This window comes from Tachyglossus aculeatus, chromosome 5 (assembly GCF_015852505.1).
Source record: "Tachyglossus aculeatus isolate mTacAcu1 chromosome 5, mTacAcu1.pri, whole genome shotgun sequence".
Lineage (NCBI taxonomy): Eukaryota > Metazoa > Chordata > Mammalia > Monotremata > Tachyglossidae > Tachyglossus > Tachyglossus aculeatus.
Window position 1 is genome coordinate 38,347,093 of NC_052070.1, and position 23,043 is coordinate 38,370,135.

The 23,043-nt window shown below is 47.0% G+C and overlaps 1 protein-coding gene across 3 annotated transcripts in view; it reads left to right on the forward strand.

Annotated features, from left to right (window-relative positions):
• Positions 1-422: 422 nt before the first annotated feature.
• The window catches only part of KIF17 (kinesin family member 17), a 91,702-nt gene continuing 69,081 nt past the window's right edge, over positions 423-23,043 (forward strand). For all 3 annotated transcript variants that reach the window (XM_038747153.1, XM_038747155.1, XM_038747156.1), the window contains exons 1-3: positions 423-675; positions 15,164-15,310; positions 19,711-19,812. In XM_038747153.1, coding sequence (XP_038603081.1) covers positions 445-675; positions 15,164-15,310; positions 19,711-19,812 — 480 coding nt within the window. In that variant the 5' untranslated portion in view covers positions 423-444. The remainder of the gene's footprint in view (positions 676-15,163; positions 15,311-19,710; positions 19,813-23,043) is intronic.

Sequence of the window (23,043 nt, forward strand, 5' to 3'; positions counted from 1 at the left end):
GGGTAGGCGTGTGTGTGTGTGTAGGTGTCTGGGTAGGCGTGTGTGTGTGTAGGTGTCTGGGTAGGCGTGTGTGTGTTTGTGTAGGCGCGTGTGTGTTTGTGTGTCGTGTCTGGGTAGGCCTGTGTGTGTTGTATCTGGGTAGGCGTGTGTGAGTTGTATCTGGGTAGGCGTGCGTGTGTTTGTGTAGGTGTCTGGGTAGCCGTGCGTGTGTTTGTGTAGGTGTCTGGGTAGGCGTGTGTATGTTTGTGTGTCGTGTCTGGGTAGGCGTGTGTATGTTTGTGTAGGTGTCTGGGTAGGCGTGTGTGTGTTTGTGTGTCGTGTCTCGGTAGGCGTGTGTGTGTAGGTGTCTGGGCGCGGGTGTGTGTGGGGGTAGGTGTGAGTATGTAGGTGTGTCCGTGGGTGTGGGTGCCCCCCCCCCCCCCCCCCCCAGCCCAGCAGGGCCCCATGGCCTCGGAGAGCGTGAAGGTGGTGGTGCGCTGCCGGCCCATGAACCAGCGGGAGAAGGAGCTGCACTGCCAGGCCGTGGTGAGCGTGGACTGCGCCCGCGCCCAGTGCTGCCTCCAGAACCCCGGGGCCGCCGACCAGCCCCCCAAACGCTTCACCTTCGACGGGGCCTACCACCTGGACCACTACACCGAGCAGATCTACAACGAGATCGCCTACCCGCTCGTGGAGGTGAGGAGAATAGTATAACCCCCCTGTTCGATAAGCATTATAATCAGCATCATCATCATGGCATTTGTGCATTCATTCAAGCGGATTTGTTGAGCGCTTACTGTGTGCAGAGCACTGGACTGAGCGCTTGGGAAGTCCAAGTTGGCAGCATATAGAGACGGTCCCGACCCAACAGTGGGCTCACAGTCTAGAAGAGTGGGCTCACAGTCAAGCGTTTACCATGTGCAAAGCACTGTTCTAGACTGTGAGCCCACTGTTGGGTAGGGACTGTCTCTATAAGTTGCCAGCTTGGACTTCCCAAGTGCTTAGTACAGTGCTCTGCACACAGTAAGCGCTCAATAAATACGATTGATTGATTGTTCTAAGCGCTGGAGTGGTATTCCTTAAGCGCTTCCTGTGGGCCAGGCCCTCCCTCCTCACATCCCCCAAACTAGCACACTCCCCTCCTTCAAAGCCCTACTGAAAGCTCACCTCCTCCAGGAGGCCTTACCAGAATAAGCCCCCCTTTCTTCTGCCTTACCTCCTTCAATCAATCAATCGTATTGAGCGCTTACTGTGTGCGGAGCACTGTACTAAGCGCTTGGGAAGTACAAGTCGGCAACATAGACAGTCTCTACCCAACAGTGGGCTCACAGTCTAAAAGCGGGAAGACAGAGAACAAAACCAAACATACTAACAAAATAAAATAAATAGAATAGATATGTACAAGTAAAACAAATAAATAGAGTAATAGATATGTACAAACACATACACATATATACAGGTATAGATATACAGGTATATAGGTATATATACCTCCTTGCCCTCCCCACAGCACCTGTATGTATATATGTTTGTGCATATTTATTACTCTATTTTATTTGTACATATTTATTCTATTTATTTTATTTTGTTAATATGTTTTGTTTTGTTGTCTGTCTCCCCCTTCTAGACTGTGAGCCCACTGTTGGGTAGGGACCATCTCTATAGGTTGCCAACTTGTACTTCCCGAGCACTTAGTACAGCGCTCTGCACACCGTAAGCATTCAATAAATACAATTGAATGAATGAATGACCAAGGGGATCAGGCTGTCCCACAGGGGGCTCACAGTCTTCATCCCCATTTTACAGATGAGGGAACTGAGGCACAGAGAAGTTAAGTGACTCGCCCAAAGTCACACAGCCAACAATTGGCGGAGCCGGGATTCAAACCCATGATCTCTGACTCCAAAGCCCGGGCTCTTTCCACTGAGCCACGCTGCCGCGCTGGGGAGGATGCAAGGTCATCAGGTGGTCCCACAGGGGGCTTACAGTCTTCATTCCCACATTACATGTGAGGTAACTGAGGCCCAGAGAAGTGAAGTGACTTGCCCAAAGTCACCCAGCTGACAAGCAGGATTTGAACCCAGGACCTCTGACTCCCAAGCCTGCGCTCTTTCCACTGAGCCACGCTGCTTCTCTTCTCGTTAGGCGCTTACTGCGTGACAGGGTACTAAGCGCTGGGGTGAATGCTAGGAAATGGGGTTGGACGCAGTCCTTGTCCCACGTGGGGCTCACGGTCTCCATCCCCATTTTACAGAGGAGGTAACTGAGGCACAGAGAAGTGAGGTGACTTGCCCAAGGTCACAGAGCAGGCAAGTGGCAGAGCGGGATTAGAACCCGTGACCTTGTGATTACCAGGCTCGTGCCCTATATGTGCTACATAGAGGCAGCTGCAACCCCCCAGGGAGGGAGCCCCCAGGGTCCTGGTGTTCTTGTCAGATCCCCATGCCATTCAAGAGGGCAGTGACTGTCCCAAGGCCTCCCTTCCGGGACTGAGGAGCCCAGTCTCAATCAATCAATCAATCAATCAATCAATTACTTATTGAGCACTTACTGTGTGCAGATCACTGTACTAAGCGCTTGGGAAGTCCAAGTTGGCAACATCTAGAGATGGTCCCTACCCAACAGCGGGCTCACAGTCTAGAAGGGGGAGACAGACAACAAAACCAAACATATTAACAAAGTAAAATAAATAGAATAAATATGTCCAAGTAAAATAAATAAATACAGTAATAAATACGTGCAAACATATATACATACGGTGCTGTATACAGGTCTCCTGCTCTTACGATGTATGTCTCCCCCAACGTGCACCCTGGGGAGCCCCTCCAATGTTTGAATGTTTGGACGGAAACAAGACAGGAGCCCCCAGCCTCTCCAAACTGTTCCCTTTTTCAGTGGGAGGAGCCAGGGCCATAATAATAATAATAAAAATGATGGGATTTGTTAAGCGCTTACTATGTGCAAAGCACTGTTCTAAGCGCTGGGGAGGATCCAAGGTGATCAGATTGTCCCACGTGGGGCTCACAGTCTCCACCCCCATTTTCCAGAGGAGGGAACTGAGGCCCAGAGAAGTGAAGTGACTCGCCCAACGTCACACAATTGGCGGAGCTGGGATTTGAACCCGTGACCTCCGACTCCCAAGCCCGGGCTCTTTCCATTGAGCCACGCTGCTTCGAAACTTTTATCACCGGAGCCTGATGCCGGAGCTGCGATCTGGGCAGCTGCGGGCTTGGGATGCGGAAAGGGAAGAGGTGGCGCCGTACATGTTGTCCTGTCAGAGTTACCTTGGGCTCACTAAGCCTGAGAACCGGGAAGGGAATGGGAGGAAACTGAGTTGTCTTGGAGACAGGGGCCCCATGTTGTTTTACCCCAATGCTTCCCCAAGGTAAATAAATAAATAATAATCATAGTGATAGCAGTGGGCTCTCCCCCTTCTAGACTGTGAGCCCACTGTTGGGTAGGGGCCGTCTCTGTATGTCGCCAACTTGGTCTTCCCAAGCGCTTAGTACAGTGCTCTGCACACAGTAAGCTCTCAAGAAATACTGAGAGCTCACCTCCTCCAGGAGGCCTTCCCAGACTGAGCCCCTTCCTTCCTCTCCCCCTCATCCCCCTCCCCATCCCCCCCATCTTACCTCCTTCCCTTCCCGACAGCACCTGTATATATGTATATATGTTTGTACATATTTGCTACTCTATTTATTTTACATGTACATATGTATTCTATTTATTTTATTTTGTTAGTATGTTTGGTTTTGTTCTCTGTCTCCCCCTTTTAGACTGTGAGCCCACTATTGGGTAGGGACTGTTTCTATATGTTGCCAACTTGTACTTCCCAAGCGCTTACTACAGTGCTCTGCACACAGTAAGCGCTCAATAAATATGATTGATGATAATAAATACGATTGAATGAATGAATGAAAGAGCATGGGCTTTGGAGTCTCAGAGGTCATGGGTTCAAATCCGGGCTCCGCCACTTAGCTGTGTGACTTTGGGTGACTCACTTCACCTCTCCGTGCCTCAGTTCCCTCATCTGGAAAATGGGGATTGAGACTGTGAGCCCCCCCGTGGGACAACCTCATCACCTTGTAACCTTCCCAGTGCTTAGAACAGTGATCCCACTGTTGGATAGGGACCGTCTCTATATGTTGCCGACTTGTACTTCCCAAGCGCTTTTTCCAGTGCTCTGCACACAGTAAGCGCTCCATAAATACGATTGAATGAATGAATGAATGAACAGTGCTTTGCACATAGTAAGTGCTTAATAAATACTATCATTATTATTATTATTTATTTATTTACCTTGGGGAAGCATTGGGGTAAAACAACATCAGGCCCCCGTCTCCATGAGATCTGAGTTTTCTCCCATTCCCTACCTGGTTCTCAGGCTTAGTGAGCCAGAGGGCTTCTTTTCTGATAAGATTCTGCTTTCAGCTGAGCTCAAGGCTCGTTAGTATTCATCGAGCACTTACTGTGTGCAGAGCACTGTGCTGAGCTCTTCGGAGAGTATAGTATCCTTTGCTTCCCATTCTGAACGAGGCTGTCTGTGGACACTCTTGGCCCAACATCTGGCAGGGAGAGAGCTTCTAACTTCCCAAATTAGGAGGTACGTATCCCGCTCTCCCACGTGATAGGGATTTGTTTTCTTCTCAGTTGGAGGAGGACTTGTACTTCCCAAGCGCTTAGTACAGTGCTCTGCACACAGTAAGCGCTCAATAAATACGATTGATGGTGATGATGATGACTGATTCTATTTCCTGGGACCGAGGGTGAGGAACTCCGGTCCCCGGGGCGGAGGAGAAGCAGCAGCAGCGTGGCTTGGTGGATAGAGCACGGGCTTGGGAGGCAAAAGGACCTGGGTTCGAAGCCTGGCTCAGCCGCTTGTCTGCTGTGTGACCTTGGGAAAGCCACCCGTCTTCTTTGTACCTCAGTTTCCTCCTCTGTAAAATGGGAATTAGGACTGTGAGCTTCATTCGTGTGGGACATGGACTGTGACCAACCACATTAGCTTGTATCTCTCCCAGGGCTTAGTACAGTGCCTGGCACATAGTAAGCGCTTCGTCAGTTCCCCCTCCCCTCCCTTTCGCCCCAACTCGCTCCCTTTCCTCTACCCCACCTCCCTGTCCCGCAGCACTTTTTTTTTTTTTGATGGCATTTATTAAGTGCTTACTATATGCAAAGCACTGTTCTAAGAGCAGGGGGAGATACAAAGTGATCAGGTTGTCCCATGGGGGGCTCACAGTCTTCGTCCCCATTTTACAGATGAAGGAACTGAGACTCAGAGAAGTGAAGCGACTTGCCCAGAGTCACACAGCTAACAAGTGGCAGAGTTGGGATTTGAACCCATGACCTCTGACTCCAAAGCCCGTGCTCTTTCCACTGAGCCACGCTGCTGCACTTGTACAGCATATTATGTATATATATATATAGATATGTATATAGATATGTACATATCTATAATTCTGATTATATTAATTCTTGTTAACTTGTTTTGATGCGTATCTATCTATAATTCTATTTATTTACGTTGATGCAATTAATGCCTGTTGTTTTGATATGTCTCCCCCCATCTAGACTGTAAGCCCATTGTGGGCAGCAGTTGTCTCTATTGCTGAAAGCAGTGTGGCTCAGTGGAAAGCGCATGGGCTTGGGAGTCAGAGGTTATGGGTTCTAATCCTCCTCTGCCCCTTGCCAGCCGTGTGACTTTGGGCAAGTCCTTCTAGACTGTGAGCCCGCTGTTGGGTAGGGACCGTCTCTGTATGTTGCCAACTTGTACCTCCCAAGCGCTTATTGTGCGCTCTGCACGCAGTAAGCGCTCAATAAATTTGAATGAATGAATGAATGAACTTCTTAATGCCTCAGTTACTCATAACTTCTCAATGCCTCAGTTACCTCATCTGAAAATGGGATGAAGACTGTGAGCCCCACGTGGGACAACCCGAGCACCTTGTATTGCCCTAGCACTTAGAACAGTGCTTGGCATATAGTAAGCAGTTAACAAATGCCATTATCATTATTACTTTCCAAGTACTTAATACAGTGCTCTGAACACAGTAAGTGCTCAATAACAACAATTGAATGAACGAATGGAGAGAGAGAGAGAGAGAGAGAGAGAGAGAGAGATCATTCTAGTACTTGCCATGGATGATGTTTTTCTGGAATCCTACTCTTTCTCTCCAGAACGGAGCATCTTGTAGGAACCAGTTAGATGGATCCGGAGATATCCAGGAGCTGAGTTGAATCAATCAGTGGTATTTGTTGATCACTTACTGTGTGCGGGGTGCTGTATTAAAGCATTTGAGGGAGTACGATACAACGGATTTGGTGGACGCATTCTCTCCCACCAAGAGCTTAAGCTCTTGGGAGAGTACGGTGGGTAGACACAATTCCCACCCTCCCTTTTGACCAACAGAGCAAGGATCTTGATTTAATTTCCCTCAGAGTGGAAAAGCTATTTCCATTTTAGCTTCTTGGGGCTCGGAGAAGTGGGGGTCTGTGGCTCTATAATAATAATAATGATGGCATTTATTAAGTGTTTACTATGTGCAAAGGACTGTCCTAAGCGCTGGGGAGGTCACAAGGTGATCAGGTTGTCCCATGGGAGGCTCACAGTCTTAATCCCCATTTTACAGATGAGGTAACTGAGGCACAGGGAAGTGAAGTGATTTGCCCAAAGTCACACAGCTGACAATTGGCGGAGCTGGGATTTGAACCCATGATCTCTGACTCCAAAGCCCGGGCTCTTTCCACTGAGCCACGCTGCTCCTGCCCTTTTGATGGGGTGAAACCAGAGTCCTGTTTCAGGGGGGCTGCTGGGAGCCCCCCACTCCCGACTCTGCTCACTCTGCCTTCCCCTCAGTCAACCAATGGTATTTATTGAGCATTTACTGCATGTAGAGCACTGTACAAAGAGTTTGGGAAAGTAATATACTTGACAGACAAAATCCCTGCCCTCATTGAGTTTATTACCTAGTCGGGGAGACAGATGTGAAACTAATTGCAGATGCAGGAAGTGGCAGAGTAGAATAATACTAATAATGATGGCATTTGCTAAGTGCTTACTATGTGCAAAGCAGTGTTCTGAGCGCTGGGGAGGATACAAGGTGATCAGGGTGTCCCACGGGGGGCCCACAGTCTTCATCCCCATTTTACAGGTGAGGGAACTGAGGTACAGAGAAATGAACTGCTGTGGGGTTGGGGTGAGTATCAAAGTCCTTGAGGGGTACAGACTCTTCTAGACTGTGAGCCCACTGTTGGGTAGGGACCGTCTCTATATGTTGCCAACTTGTACTTCCCAAGCGCTTAGTACAGTGCTCTGCACACAGTAAGCGCTCAATAAATACGATTGAATGAATACAGACCCCAGGGAGACCTGGGTTCTAATCCCGGCTTCGCCACCTGTCTGCCTGATTTAACTCGTCTGTCAAATTAATCAATCAATCAGTCATATTTATTGAGCGCTTACTGTGTGCGGAGCACTGTACTAAGCGCTTGGGAAGTACAAGTTGGTAACATATAGGAACAGTCCCTACCCTTGAACCCCACATGGGACAGGGACTGTGTCCAACCCGATTAGTTTGTATCTACCCCAGCGCTTAGTGCAGGGTCTGGCACGTAGTAAGCACTTAACGAATACTATTAAAAAATCAAAAAAGCACGTAGGCGACGTAGAAGGGAGGACAAATAGGGTGGGGAGATGAGAGGTTAATCAGGGAAGGCTTTCAGGAGGGGATGTGATGTGAGAAAGGCTTCGAAGATGAGGGTGGTGATCTGTTGAATTTAGAAGGGGAAGGCGTTCCAGGGTCCTGGAGCCAATTGGATTTATCGTCAGTGGGAGTGGGATTTATTTTTATGGATTTTAGATCTACTCTACATTGTAGTCTGAGCAGACAGTAATCTTTGTGAATGTTTTGAATTCTAATCATGGGTTTTAAATGTTCTGTATTCAATATGTGTGATTTTATAGATTATATATAGGTGTGTGTAGTGTATGCCAGGTAAAATATTTAATAAATGTGTTCTGTAGTTACATTTTATAACCAGAAGAGAAGATGAACAAAAAATATGCCCAGTACCCTCAATTGCCTTGTAATGTGTAGATTTCATTCTGGCAAAATCCCGTAAGAAAAACTTCTGCTATAGTACTCACCGGTTCTGCCACCTCACACATGTGCCCTTACTGCTGTAGCATCTTAATGTGCCATGGCCAAATAAACTCATTTAGTGGACCCAACATTCCCTAATTTGTCACAGTTTTAGCTGAAGTGTGTAATTGATTGAATTTGGGATCTGCCCCCTCCCGCTTTCAGCAACCCCCATTCTGGGATTGGCAGCAAGCTGGAGGAAGGCTTGCACGAGCCAGCAGGGGAAAGAGGAACGAGGGAGAAGTCGAGGCAGGGGATGGCAGGCAGGGAGTTGGAGGGAGCCGGAGCGGGAAGCCATTCCGGGAGAAGGAGTGGAGGCCAGGAGGAATTGTGCATTTTGACAGCTGAACATCAGGCAGAACAATATATAATAGTAATGATGGTATTTGTTAAGCGCTTACTATGTGTCAAGCACTGTTCTAAGTGCAGGGGTAGAGAAAACGTGGTTAGGTTGGCCCACGTGGGGCTCACAGTCTTCATTCCATTTACTGTACATATTTATTACTCTTTTTATTTATTTATTTTACTTGTCCATATCTGTTCTATTTACTTTATTTTGTTAGTATGTTTGGTTTTGTTCTCTGTCTCCTCCTTTTAGACTGTGAGCCCACTGTTGGGTAGGGACTGTCTCTATATGTTGCCAACGTGGACTTCCCAAGCGCTTAGTACAGTGCTCTGCACACAGTAAGCGCTGAATAAATGCGATTGATGATGATGATGATGATTCCATTTTGCAGACGAGGGAACTGAGGCCCAGAGAAGTGAAGTGACTTGCCCAAAGTCACACAGCTGTCAAGTAACAGAGGCAGGATTAGAACCCACGACCTCTGACTCCCAAGCCCGGGCTCTTTCCACCGAGCCACGCTGCTTCTCAACCGAAGAAGAACTCGAGGCGCGATTTTCGACTCCTTTCTTTCTTTTAACCCCCCTATTCAATCCGTTTCTAAATCTTCCTTGGTTTCATCCACAACATTTCCAGGATCGGCCCCTACTTTTTGGTCAAGTGGTTAGAGCTCAGGCCCGGGAGTCAGAGGACCTGGGTTCTAATCCTGGCTCTGCCACTTGTCTGTGGTGTGACCTTGGGCAAGTCGCTTCACTTCTCTGTGCCTCAGTTACCTCATCTGGAAAATAATAATAATGATGATGACATTTGTTAAGCGCTTACTATGTGCAAAGCACTGTTCTAAGCGCTGGGGGGATACAGGTAATCAGTTTGCCCCACACGGGCCTCACAGTCTTAATCCCCATTTTACAGATGAGGTAACTGAGGCCTAGAGAAGTGAAGTGCCTTGCCCAAAGTCACACAGCTGACAAGTGGCAGAGCCGGAATTAGAACCCATGACCTCGGACTCCCAAGCCCGGGCTCTTTCCAGTGAGCCGTGCTGCTTCTCTGAAATGGGGATTAAGACTTTGAGTCCCACGTGGGACAGGGACTGAGTCCAACCTAATTAGCTCGTACCTGGAGAAGCAGCGTGGCTCAGTGGAAAGAGACCGGGCTTTGGAGTCAGAGGTCATGGGTTCTAATCCCGACTCCACCACTTGTCAGCTGTGTGACTTTGGGCAAGTCACTTCACTTCTCTGCGCCTCAGTTGCCTCATCTGTAACATGGGGATTAAGACTGTGAGCCCCCTGTGGAACAACCTGATTACCTTGTATCCTTCCCAGCGCTTAGAACAGTGCTTTACACATAGTAAGCGCTTAACAAGTACCATCATTATTATTATTATTATTATTATTTGGAGTCAGAGGTCATGGGTTCTAATCCCGACTCCACCACTTGTCAGCTGTTTGACTTTGGGCAAGTCACTTCACTTCTCTGCGCCTCAGTTCCCTCATATGTAAAATGGGGATTAGGACTGTGAGCCCCCCGTGGACAACCTGATCACCTTGTAACCTCCCCAGCGCTTAGAACAGCGCTTTGCACATAGTAAGCACTTAATAAATGCCATCATTATTATTATTATCCCAGTGCTTAGTACAGTCCCTGACACAGTAAGCGCTTCAACAATACCACAATTATTATTATTGTTATTATTGTTATCATTCAAAGGGCCACCACCCTGGTCCGATCACTTGTCATGTCCTAGATTGACGTCTGTTAAACACTTAATAAATCCATTCATTCATTCAGTCGTATTTATTGAGTGCTTACTGTGTGCAGAGCACTGTACTAAGCGCTTGGGAAGTCCAAGTTGGCAACATATAGAGACGGTCCCTACCCAACAGCGGGCTCACAGTCTAGAAGGGGGAGACAGACAACAAAGCAAAACATATTAACAAAATAAAATAGAAAAAATATGCACAACTAAAATAAATAGAGTAATAAATACGTACAAACATATATAAAGGTGCTGTGGGGAGGGGAAGGAGGTAAGGTGGGGGCGATGGGGAGAGGGAGGAGGGGGCTCAGTCTGGGAAGGCCTCCAATAATGACGGTGATAACAATAATAATAGTAGTCATTCATTCATTCAATCGTATTTATTGAGCGCTTACTGTGTGCAGAGCACTGTACTAAGCGCTTGGGAAGTCCAAGTTGGCAACATACAGAGATGGTCCTGACCCAACAGTGGGCTCACAGTCTAGAAGGGGGAGACAGAGAACAAAACAAAACATATTAACAAAGTAAAATAAGTAGAATAAATATGTACAACTAAAATAAATAAATAAATAGAGTAATAAATATGTACAAACATATATACAGGTGCTGTTGGGGGGGAAGGAGGTAAGGTGGGGGTGATGGGGAGAGGGAGGAGGGGGCTCAGTTTGGGAAGGCCTCCGATAATGATGGTGATAACAATAATAATAGTAGTCATTCATTCATTCAGTCGTATTTATTGAGCTCTTACTGTGTGCAGAGCACTGTACTAAGCGCTTGGGAAGTCCAAGTTGGCAATATATAGAGACGGTCCCTACCCACCAACGGGCTCACAGTCTAGAAGGGGGAGACAGAGAACAAAACAAAGCATATTAACAAAATAAAATAAGTAGAATAAATATGTACAACTAAAATAAATAAATAAATAGAGTAATGAATACGTACAAACATATATACAGGTGCGGGGGGGGGCGGGGAAGGAGGTAAGGTGGGGGGGATGGGGAGCGGCAGAAGGGGACTAAATTTGGGAAGGCCTCCAATAATGACGGTGATAACAATAATAATAGTAGTGATTCATTCAGTCGTATTGAGCGCTTACTGTGTGCAGAGCACTGTACTAAGCGCTTGGGAAGTCCAAGTTGGCAACATATAGAGACGGTCCCTACCCCACAGTGGGCTCACAGTCTAGAATGGGGAGAACAAAACCAAACATATTAACAAAATAAGTAGAATAAATATGTACAAGTAAAATAAATAGTCATTCTAAACAATAATAACAGTGGTCATTCTAAGGCAGCAGCAGGCTGCAGCCCTGGGCACCCATCCCCCTCCGGGGTTGGGGTCCAGTGCTCAAACAGCTTCACTCTCTCTGTCACTAAGACAGATCTGTGACTTCTCTGCTGGCCCAAGCTGCTTCTCTGGACACAAAAAGGGTCAGAGTCCGTCGCCTAGGGGATGGGGCCCTTAGAAGGTAATGACTAACTCCCGGGAGGGTTAGGAGGGGTGCTCCGCCGGGAATGCCCTCCATCCACACATCCCTCCATCCACACATTCCTCCATCCACACATCCCTCCATCCACACATCCCTCCATCCACACATCCGCCAAGCTATGGACTTTCCAAGCACTTAGTACGGTGCTCTGTACACAGTAAGCTCTCAATAAATACCAACTTGTGCTTCCCAAGCGCTTAGTACAGTGCTCTGCACACAGTAAGCGCTCAATAAATACGATTGAATGAATGAATAACTACTATTATCATTGTTATCACTGTCATTATTGGAGGCCTTCCCAGACTGAGCCCCCTCCTCCCTCTGCCCATCCCCCACCTTACCTCCTTCCCCTCCCCACAGCACCTGTATATATGTTTGTACGTATTTATTACTCTATTTTAGTTGTACATATTTATTCTATTTATTTTATTTTGTTAATATGTTTTGTTGTCTGTCTCCCCCTTCTAGACTGTGAACCCACTGTTGGGTAGGGACCGTCTCTATATGTTGCCGACTTGGACTTCCCAAGCGCTTTGTACAGTGCTCTGCACATAGTAAGCGCTCAATAAATACGATTGAATGAATGAATGAATGAATTTATTCATTTAGCCAGCTCTTCCTCCCTTCGAAGCCCTACTGAGAGCTCACCTCCCCCAGGATGCCTTCCCACACTGAGCCCCCTTATTCCTCTCCTCCTCCCCATCCCCCCCCCCCACCCTACCACTTTCCCCTCCTCACAGCACTTGTATATATATTGGTACAGATTTATTACTCCATTTTACTTGTACATATTTACTATTCTATTTATTTTGTGAATGATGTGCACGTAGCTGCAGTTCTATTTGTTCTGACGATTTGGACACCTGTCTCCATGTTTTGTTGTCTGTCTCCCCCTTCTAGACTGTGAGCCCGTTGTTGGGTAGGGACTGTATGTTGCCGATTTGTACTTCCCCATTGCTTAGTACAGTGCTCTGCACACAGTAAGCGCTCAATAAATACGATTGAATGAATGAAGTCAAGCCGTTTCGGGCCCTAGCCCAGCCCCCCAGGCCCCAGCGTGGCTCAGTGGAAAGAGCCCGGGCTTTGGAGTCAGAGGTCATCGGTTCAAATCCCGGCTCCGTCACTTGTCGGCTGTGTGACTTTGGGCAAGTCACTTCACTTCTCTGGGCCTCAGTTCCCTCATTTGTAAAATGGGGATTAAGACTGTGAGCCCCCTGTGGGACAGCCTGATCACCTTGTAAACTCCCCAGCTCTTAGAACAGTGCTTTGCACATAGTAAGCGCTTAATAAATGCCATCATTATTATTATTATTATTTCTGGCCCTGCCCCCTGGCCCTTGTGTGATTCCTGGACCCGCTTCTGACCCCGTTTCTTGCCCAGGCCCTGGCCCTAGTCCTGTTGCTGGCCCCTCTCTTGGCTGGACTCCTGGTCTTGGCCCCCAGTCTCACTTCTGGCCACACTCCTGGTCCTGGCCCCATTCCCAACCCCGCTTCTGCTCCCACTTCTGCGCCCTGCTGTAGGTCTTGTCCCCGATCCCCGTCGTACAATAACAACAATTATGGGATCTGTTAAGCACTTACTGTGTGCCAGGCACTGTACTAAGCACTGGGGTGGATCCCAGCAAATCAATCAGTCAATCGTATTGAGCGCTTACTGTGTGCAGAGCACTGTACTAAGCGCTTGGGAAGTACAAGTTGGCAACATATAGAGACAGTCCCTACCCAACAGTGGGCTCACAGCCTAAAAGGGGGAGACAGAGAACAAAACCAAACATACTAACAAAATAAAATAAATAGAGTAGCAAATCAGGTTGGATGCAGTCCCTGTCCTTTGTGGGGCTCACAGTCTCAACCCCCATATTCCAGATGAGCCCATGACACTTTTGTGCACATCCATAATTTACGTATTTCTATTAATGTCTCTCTCTCCCACTGGACTGTAAGCTCGTTGTGGGCCAGGAGCATGTCTACCAACTCTGTCGCGGTGTACTCTCTCAATAAGAATGATGGCATTTAGTAATCACTTACTATGTGCAAAGCACTGTTCTAAGCGCTGGGGAGGTTACAAAGTGATCAGGTTGTCCCACGGGGTGCTCACAGGCTTAATCCCCATTTTCCAGATGAGGGAACTGAGGCCCAGAGAAGTGAAGTGACTTGCCCAAGGCCACACAGCAGAAAAGTGGCGGTGTCAGGATTAGAACCCATGACTTTCTGACTCCCCGCCCTGTTCTCTATCCACTATACCAGGCTCCAGCCCTGACCTTATTCCTGGATATTCTCCTAGTCCCTATCCCAGCCCTGCTCCTGGCAACACTCCTGGCCCCATCCTTGTATGTCCCAAGCGTTCAGTACAGTGCTCTGCACACAGTAAGTGCTCAATAAATACGATTGAATGAATGAATGGTCCTTAGAATCAATCAATCGTATTTATTGAGCACTTACTGTGTGCAGAACACTGGTCTAGCACTTGAGAAGCAGTGTGGCTCAGTGGAAAAGGGCGCGGGCTTTGGTGTTAGAGGTCATGGGTTCAAATCCTGGCTCCGCCACTTTTCTGCTGTGTGGCCTTGGGCAAGTCACTTCACTTCTCTGGGCCTCAGTTCCCTCATCTGGAAACTGGGGATTAAGCCTGTGAGCCCCCCGTGGGACAACCTGATCACTTTGTAACCTCCCCAGCGCTTAGAACAGTGCTTTGCACATAGTAAGTGCTTACTAAATGCCATCATTCTAATTGAGAGAGTGCACCGCGACAGAGTTGGTAGACATGCTTCTGGCCCACAACGAGCTTACAGTCCAGCAAGGGAGAGAAACATTAATAGAAATATGTTTATTCATTCAATCATATTTATTGAGCGCTTACTGTGTGCAGAGCACTGTACTAAGCACTTGGGAAGTACAAGTTGGCAACATATAGAGACGGTCCCTATCCAACAACGGGCTCACAGTCTAGAAGAAGAATACTATTATTATTATTATTAGTTCATTCAGTCGTATTTATTGAGCACTTACTGTGTGCAGAGCACTGTACTAAGCGCTTGGGAAGTACAAATCGGCAACATATAGAGACGGTCCTGTACAAGTTGGCAACATCTAGAGATGGTCCCTCCCCAACAGCGGGCTCACAGTCTAGAAGGGGGAGACGGACAACAAAACAAAACATAGTAACAAAATAAAATAAATAGAAGAAATGTGTACAAATAAAATAAATCAATAGAGTAATAAATACGTACAAACATATATACAGGGGCTGTGGGGAGGGGAAGGAGGTAAGGCTGGGGGGATGGGGAGGGGTGTAAATTATGGATGTGTACAAAAGTGTCATGGGGCTGAGGGTGGGGTGAATAAAGGGTGTGGGGGAAGAGGAAATGAGTGGGAAAGTTAGGGAAGGCCTCTTGGAGGAGTTGGGATTTTAGTCATTTGAAAGGGAAGGACCTGCTGATCCTCGCTTTGAATTCCAGGGCGTGACGGAAGGCTACAATGGCACCATCTTCGCCTACGGCCAGACGGGCAGTGGAAAGTCTTTCACCATGCAAGGCCTCTCGGACCCGGCTTCCCAGAGGGGCGTCATCCCCAGGGCGTTCGAGCACATTTTCGAAAGCGTCCAGGTACCGTGGCTCTCGGGGAGGTTCTGGGTCTCGGGAGGGCCGGGCTTCGGAAACTTGCTCCCGATGTCTGAAATGGCTTTGCTCTTAGCACGGGCACGTCAAGAAATCCGGTAGCCCCATTCATGCATTCATTGTCGTATTTATGGAGCGCTTACTGTGTGCAGCGCACTGGACTAAGTGCTGGGGAAGTACAAGTCGGCAACATAATCTAGAGGCGGTCCCTCCCCAACAACGGGCTCACCGTCTAGAAGGGGGAGACAGACAACAAAACAAAACATGGAGACGGGTGTCAAAATCGTAGCTACTCTTAAGATGGCCGGGGAGGATTGGCTGAATAATAAGAGTAGTAATAGCAGGAATTCATTCATTTAATCGTATTTATTGAGCGCTTACTGTGTGCAGAGCCCTGTACTAAGCGCTTGGGAGGTCCAAGTTGGCAACATTTAGAGACGGTCCCTACCCAACAGTGGGCTCACAGTCTAGAAGGGGGAGACAGACAACAAAACAACACATGGAGACGGGTGTCAAAATCATAGCTACCCTTAAGATGGCCGGGGAGGATTGGCTGAATAATAAGAGTAGTAATAGCAGTAATTCATTCATTTAATCGTATTTATTGAGCGCTTACTGTGTGCAGAGCCCTGTACTAAGCGCTTGGGAAGTCCAAGTTGGCAGCGTATAGAGACAGTCCCTACCCAACGGCGGGCTCACAGTCTAGAAGGGGGAGACAGACAACAAAACAACACATGGAGATGGGTGTCAAAATCGTAGCTTCCCTTAAGGTGGCCGGGGAGGATTGGCGGAATAATAAGAGAAGTAATAGCAGTAATTCATTCATTTAATTGTATTTATTGAGCGCTTACTGTGTGCAGAGCACTGTACTAAGCACTTGGGAAGTCCAAGTTGGCAGCATATAGAGACGGTCCCTACCCAGCGGTGGGCTCACAGTCTAGAAGGGGGAGACAGACAACAAAACAAAACATGGAGACAGGTGTCAAAATCGTAGCTTCCCTTAAGGTGGCCGGGGAGGATTGGCTGAATAATAAGAGTAATAGCAGTAATAATAACTGTGATTTTTGTTTTTAAGAGCTTACTGTGTGCCATGCACTGCGGTAGATGCAGGACAACCTCGTCCCCCTCCCCATCCCCCCCGTCTTGCCTCCTTCCCTTCCCCACAGCACCTGTATATATGTTTGTACATATTTATTGCTCTATTTATTTATTTATCTTACTTGTACATATCTATTCATATCTGTATATATGTTTGTACGTATTTATTACTCTATTTATTTTACTTGTACATATCTATTCTATTTATTTTATTTTGTTAGTATGTTTGGTTTTGTTCTCTGTCTCCCCCTTTTAGACTGTGAGCCCACTGCTGGGTAGGGACCGTCTCTATATGTTACCAACCTGTACTTCCCAAGCGCTTAGTACAGTGCTCTGCACACAGTAAGCGCTCAATAAATACGATTGATGATGATGATGATGATTCTATTTATTTTGTTTTGTTGGTATGTTTGGTTTTGTTCTCTGTCTCCCCCTTCTAGACTGTGAGCCCGCTGTTGGGTAGGGACTGTCTCTTATGTGTTGCCGACTTGTACTTCCCAAGCGCTTAGTACAGTGCTCTGCACACAGTAAGCGCTCAATAAATACGATTGATTGATTGATTGATTGACAATCAGGCGAGACACAACCCCAGTCCGACACGGGGCTCACAGAGGGAGAACAGTTATTGAATCCCCATTTTACAGATGAGGAAACTGAAACCCAAAGAAGTGAAGCGACTTGCCCAAGGTCACACCACAGGCAAGTGGGAGAGTTGGGATTAGAACCAAGCACTTAGTACAGTGCTCTGCACACAGTAAGCGCCCAATAAATACGATGGAATGAATGAGTGATTAGAACCCAGGTCTCCTGACTACCAGGCATGGCCTATTCATTCATTCATTCAGTCGTATTTATTGAGCGCTTACTGTGTGCAGAGCACTGGACTAAGCGCTTGGGAAGTACAAGTTGGCAACATATAGGCAACAGGTGGCAACAGAAGGCAAGCTGGCCTAGTGGATAGAGCGTGGGCCTGAGCGTCAGAAGGATCTGTGTTCTAAACCCGGCCCTGCCACTTGTCTGCGGTGTGACCTTGGACAAGTTGCTTCACTTCTCTGTGCCTCAGTTACCTCATCTGGAAAATGGGGATTAAGACTGTGAGCCCTATGTGGGGCAGGGACTCTGTCCAATAAATATGAATGAATGAATTGTACGTATTTATTACTCTATTTTATTTGCATATTTATTCTATTTATTTTATTTTGTCAGTATGTTTTGTTGTCCACCTCCCCTTTCTAGACTTGAGCCCGCTGTTGGGTAGGGACCGTCTCTCTATGTTGCCAACTTGTACTTCCCAAGCGCTTAGTACAGTGCTCTGCACACAGTAAATGCTCAATAAATACGATTGAATTGTACGTATGTATTGCTCTATTTTACTTGTACATATTTATTCTATTTATTTTATTTTGTTAATATGTTTTGTTTTGTTGTCTGCCTCCCCCTTCTAGACTGTGAGCCCGCTGTTGGGTAGGAACTGTCTCTCTATGTTGCCAACTTGTACTACCCAAGCGCTTAGTCCAGTGCTCTGCACACAGTAAGCGCTCAATAAATACGATTGAATTGTACATATTTATTACTCTATTTTACTTGTACATATTTATTCTATTTATTTTACTTTAACATGTTTTTTTTTGTTGTCCGTCTCCCCCTTCTAGACTGTGAGCCCGCTGTTGGGTAGGGACCGTCTCTCTATGTTGCCAACTTGTACTACCCAAGCGCTTAGTCCAGTGCTCTGCACACAGTAAGCGCTCAATAAATGCGATTGAATGAATGAATGAATTGTACATCTTTATTACCCTATTTATTTCACTTGTACATATTTATTCTATTTATTTTACTTTGTTAATATGTTTTGTTTTGTTGTCTGCCTCCCCCTTCTAGACTTGAGCCCTCTGTTGGGTAGGGACCGTCTCTCTGTGTTGCCAACTTGTACTACCCAAGCGCTTAGTACAGAGCTGTGCACACAGTAAGCGCTCAATAAATACGATTGAATTGAATGAATGAATGAATGAATGAATGTCCACCCGATTATCATGTACATACCCTAGCACTTAATGCAGTGTGTGGTACATAGTAAGCACTTACCAAATACCACAATTATTATTGTAATTATTATTTATTAGAGGGGCAAGCCTCCTGGTTATGCCAGGGATCCGGGAGCCAACTCTGGGCCTGCTCAGACTGCTTAGACTGTGAGCCCACTGTTGGGTAGGGACTGTCTCTATATGTTGCCAACTTGTACTTCCCAAGTGCTTAGTACAGTGCTCTGCACACAGTAAGCGCTCAATAAATACGATTGATTGATTGATTGATTGCTCCTTGCCTCAGGCTTCAGGTTTTCTAACTGAAAATATGGCACATGTTTCCCTGTACCCACCTTTAAGGTTCTTTCCAACTAATATGTTTAATCACTCTGGGGACGCTCCTCTAGACCGTAAGCTTGTCTTGTAGACTGTCAGCTCATTGTGTGCAGAGAATGTCACCGTTCATTGTTGTATTGTCCTTTCCCAAGCACTTAGTACAGTGCTCTGCACGGAACAAGTGCTCAATAAATACGATTGAATGAATAAAAGGACATTGGCAGGAGAGGGGCCCAGGTGGAGAGGGGTGACGTCCTGTGGAAACCTGGCTGGCCCCTGTCCCTGTGGCTGTAATAATAATAATAATAATAATAATGATGGCATTTAGTAAGCGCTTACTATGTGCAAAGCACTGTTCTAAGCGCTGGGGAGGTTACACGGTGATCAGGTTGTCCCACGGGGGGCTCACAGTCTTAACCCCCATTTTACAGATGAGGGAACTGAGGCAAAGAGAAATACGATTGAATGGATAACCGGACGGGCATTCATTCATTTAATCGCATTGATTGAGCGCTTACTGTGTGCAGAGCGCTGGGCTTTAGTTCTATTTGTTCTGACGGTTTTGCCCCCCGTCTGCATGTTTTGTTTTGTCGTCTGTCTCCCCCTTCTAGACTGTGAGCCCGCTGTTGGGTAGGGACCGTCTCTATATGTTGCCAACTTGTACTTCCCAAGTGCTTAGTCCAGTGCCCTGCACACAGTAAGCGCTCAATAAATACGATTGAAAGAAAAGGTTGGACAGAGCCTCTGTCCCACATGGCTCACAGTCTTAATCCTCCTTTTACCGATGAGGAAACTGAGGCCCAGAGAATTTACACAGTAGACAAGTGGGGGAGCCAGGATTAGAACCCAGGTCCTCCGGCTCCCAGGCTCTTGCTTTTTCCACTGGGCCCCGCAGCTCCTCAAGACCCCGTGTCTGTATTTTCCCCCCGACAGTGTGCCGAAAACACCAAGTTCTTGGTTAGAGCCTCTTACCTGGAGATCTACAACGAAGATATCCGAGATCTGCTCGGCGCGGACACGAAGCAGAAGCTGGAGGTGAGGACTGGGCATGGGGAAAGGACTGTTTTTTGATTCATCTGCGGCCCAGGCAAAGAGGGGGAATTCATCGTGAAGCAGAGAATCGATCAATCAGAGGTATTTATGGAGAGGCCTTCCCAGACTGAGCCCCTTCCTTCCTCTCCCCCTCGTCCCCCTCTCCATCCCCCCATCTTACCTCCTTCCCTTCCCCACAGCACCTGTATATATGTATATATGGTTGTACATATTTATTACTCTATTTATTTATTTATTTATTTATTTTACTTGTACATTTCTATCCTATTTATTTTATTTTGTTGGTATGTTTGGTTCTGTTCTCTGTCTCCCCCTTTTAGACTGTGAGCCCACTGTTGGGTAGGGACTGTCTCTGTGTGTTGCCAATTTGTACTCCCCAAGCGCTTAGTACAGTGCTCTGCACATAGTAAGCGCTCAATAAATACGATTGATTGATTGATTGAGAGCTTACTGTGTGCCACGCAGGGTACTAAGCTCTTGGGAGAGTACGGTATTTCAGAGTCGATAAACACGTCCCCTGCTCTCAACGAGCTTATCCAGCTTTTCTTCTTGGCAGATGGGAAATTTCATCCCAGACTGAGCCCGCTCCTTCCTCTCCCCCTCGCCCCCCTTACCTCCTTCCCCTCCCCACAGCACCTGTATATATGTTTATACGGATTTATTACTCTATTTTATTTGTACATATTTAGTCTGTTTCTTTTATTTTGTTAATATGTTTTGTTCTCTGTCTCCCCCTTCTTAGACTGTGAGCCCCCTGTTGGGTAGGGACCGTCTCTATATGTTGCCAGCATGTACTTCCCAAGCGCTTAGTACAGTGCTCTGCACACAGTAAGCGCCTAATAAATACGATGGAATGAATGTAGTCGGGCCCAGTCATTTGGCAGTCAGTTAATCAGTGAATGGCATTTATTCATCATCACCAATCGTATTTATTGAGCGCTTACTATGTGCGGAGCACTGTACTAAGTGCTTGGGAAGTACAAATTGGCAACATATAGAGACAGTCCCTACCCAACAGTGGGCTCACAGTCTAAAAGGGGGAGACAGAGAACAAAACCAAACATACTAACAAAATAAAATAAATAGAATAGATATGTACAAGTAAAATAAATAAATAAATAGAGTAATAAATATGTACAAACATATATACATTTATTGAGCACTTACTGTGTGCAGAGCACTGTGCTAAGCACTTGGGAAAGTACAATACAACCGAGTTGGGAGCCACGTTCCCTGCTCACAGTCTAGAGGAGGCTAATCCCTTTTCCGCCAATTGTCAGCTGTGTGACTTTGGGCAAGTCACTTCTCTGTGCCTCAGGTACCTCATCTGCAAAATGGGGATTAAGACTGTCAGCCCCACATGGGACGACCTGATCACCTTGTAACCTCCCCAGCGCTTTGCACATAGTAAGCACTTAATAAATGCCATTATTATTATTATTATAGTCTAGAGCCACATCACCGAAGCACGGGGATTTTCTTTAGTCAGACTCCCCCAGAACAGTTGGGTCTGGGGAGTCGCCCTTGGGACTTGGGTTGGTCCTTGAGAAATCCTTCTGTGGTCCAGCAAAGGATGATGATGATGATGATGGCAGCTGATTGCTTTTGGAAGGAGCTGATTGCTCTTCAGAAACAGTATGGCACAGTGGATAGAGAACCGGCCCGTAAATCCGAAGGTCCTGGGTTCTAATCCCAGGTCCGCCATTTGTCTGCCCTGTGACCTTAGGCAACTTACTTCCCTTCTCTGTGCCTCAGTTACCTCGTCTGTAAAGTGAGAATCAGCCATGGTCTCTTTAGCTGGCTAGCCCAGTGTCCTGGGAAGAGAGTCTGCAGCCGGAAAAAGCAGGAACCATCAAGATGTTGTGGGGAAGGTCAGGAAACTGTCCTCTCCTCTGCCCAGAAAAACTATTTCTCTTCCCTTATTGTCACCCATGCCCATCACCCTCGCCAGTTGTTTTAACAAATTGTACTTTCCAAGCGCTTAGTACAGTGCTCTGCACACAGTAAGCGCTCAGTAAATGCTATCGAATGAATCAACTCTCTCCTTAGGCCTCCTGTCCACCCGCCTCCCCCATCCCTTGCCCCCAGTGACCTGGCTATCTACTTTATTTAGAAAATTAACACCATAGAGTTTGAGCTCCCTAAAATCACCCCTGCCCCATCTCATTCCCTCCCACTTTCGGTCCCCTTTTCAACTTTCCCGTCCTTCCCAGCAGTATCTCCAGAGAAGATCTGCCTCCTCTCAATTGCCACCTGCTCCAGGTGCACATCGGACTCCATTCCTTCACACCTTATAAAAACTCTGGCCCCCTCCCTTCTTCCTTCCCTAACAGCCATCTTCAACCCGTTCATTCTCTAATGGCTTCCTCCCCATGGCCTTCAAAGATGCCCATGTCTCTCCCATCCTAAAAAAAAAACCCTCCCTTGACCCCAAGGGCTCCCTCCAGTTATCACCTCATCTCCCTCCTACCAGTCCTCTCCGGACTCCTTAAGCGAGTCGTCTACCCCTCTGCCTCAAATTCCTCTCCTCCAATTCTCTCCTGGACCCCCTCCGATCTGGCTTCCGTCCCCTTCACTCCACCTTCCAAAGGTCACCAGTGATCTCCTTCTTGCCAAATCCAATGGCTCCTACTCCATCCTAATCCTCCTCAATCTCTCAGCTGCCTTCGACACTGTGGACCCCTCCCTTCTCCTGGAAACGTTATCCAACCTTGGCTTCAGTGACTCTGTCCTCTGCTGGTTCTCCTATTATCTCTCCGGCCACTCATTCTCAGTCTCCTTCATGGGCTCATATATGTATATATGTTTGTACATATTTATTACTCTATTTATTTATTTATTTATTTTACTTGTACATATCTAGTCTATTTATTTTATTTTGTTAGTATGTTTGGTTTTGTTCTCTGTCTCCCCCTTTTAGACTGTGAGCCAGCTGTTGGGTAGGGACTGTCTCTATATGTTGCCAATTTGTACTTCCCAAGCGCTTAGTACAGTGCTCTGCACATAGTAAGTGCTCAATAAATACGATTGATGATGATGATGGGCTCCTCCTCTGCCTCCCACCCCCTAACTGTGGGGGTCCCTCAGGGTTCAGTTCTCGGTCCCCTTCCATTCTCCCCCGGAGAACTCATTCTAGACTGTGAGCCCACTGTTGGGTAGGGACCGTCTCCATATGTTGCCAACTTGTACTTCCCAAGCGCTTAGTACAGTGCT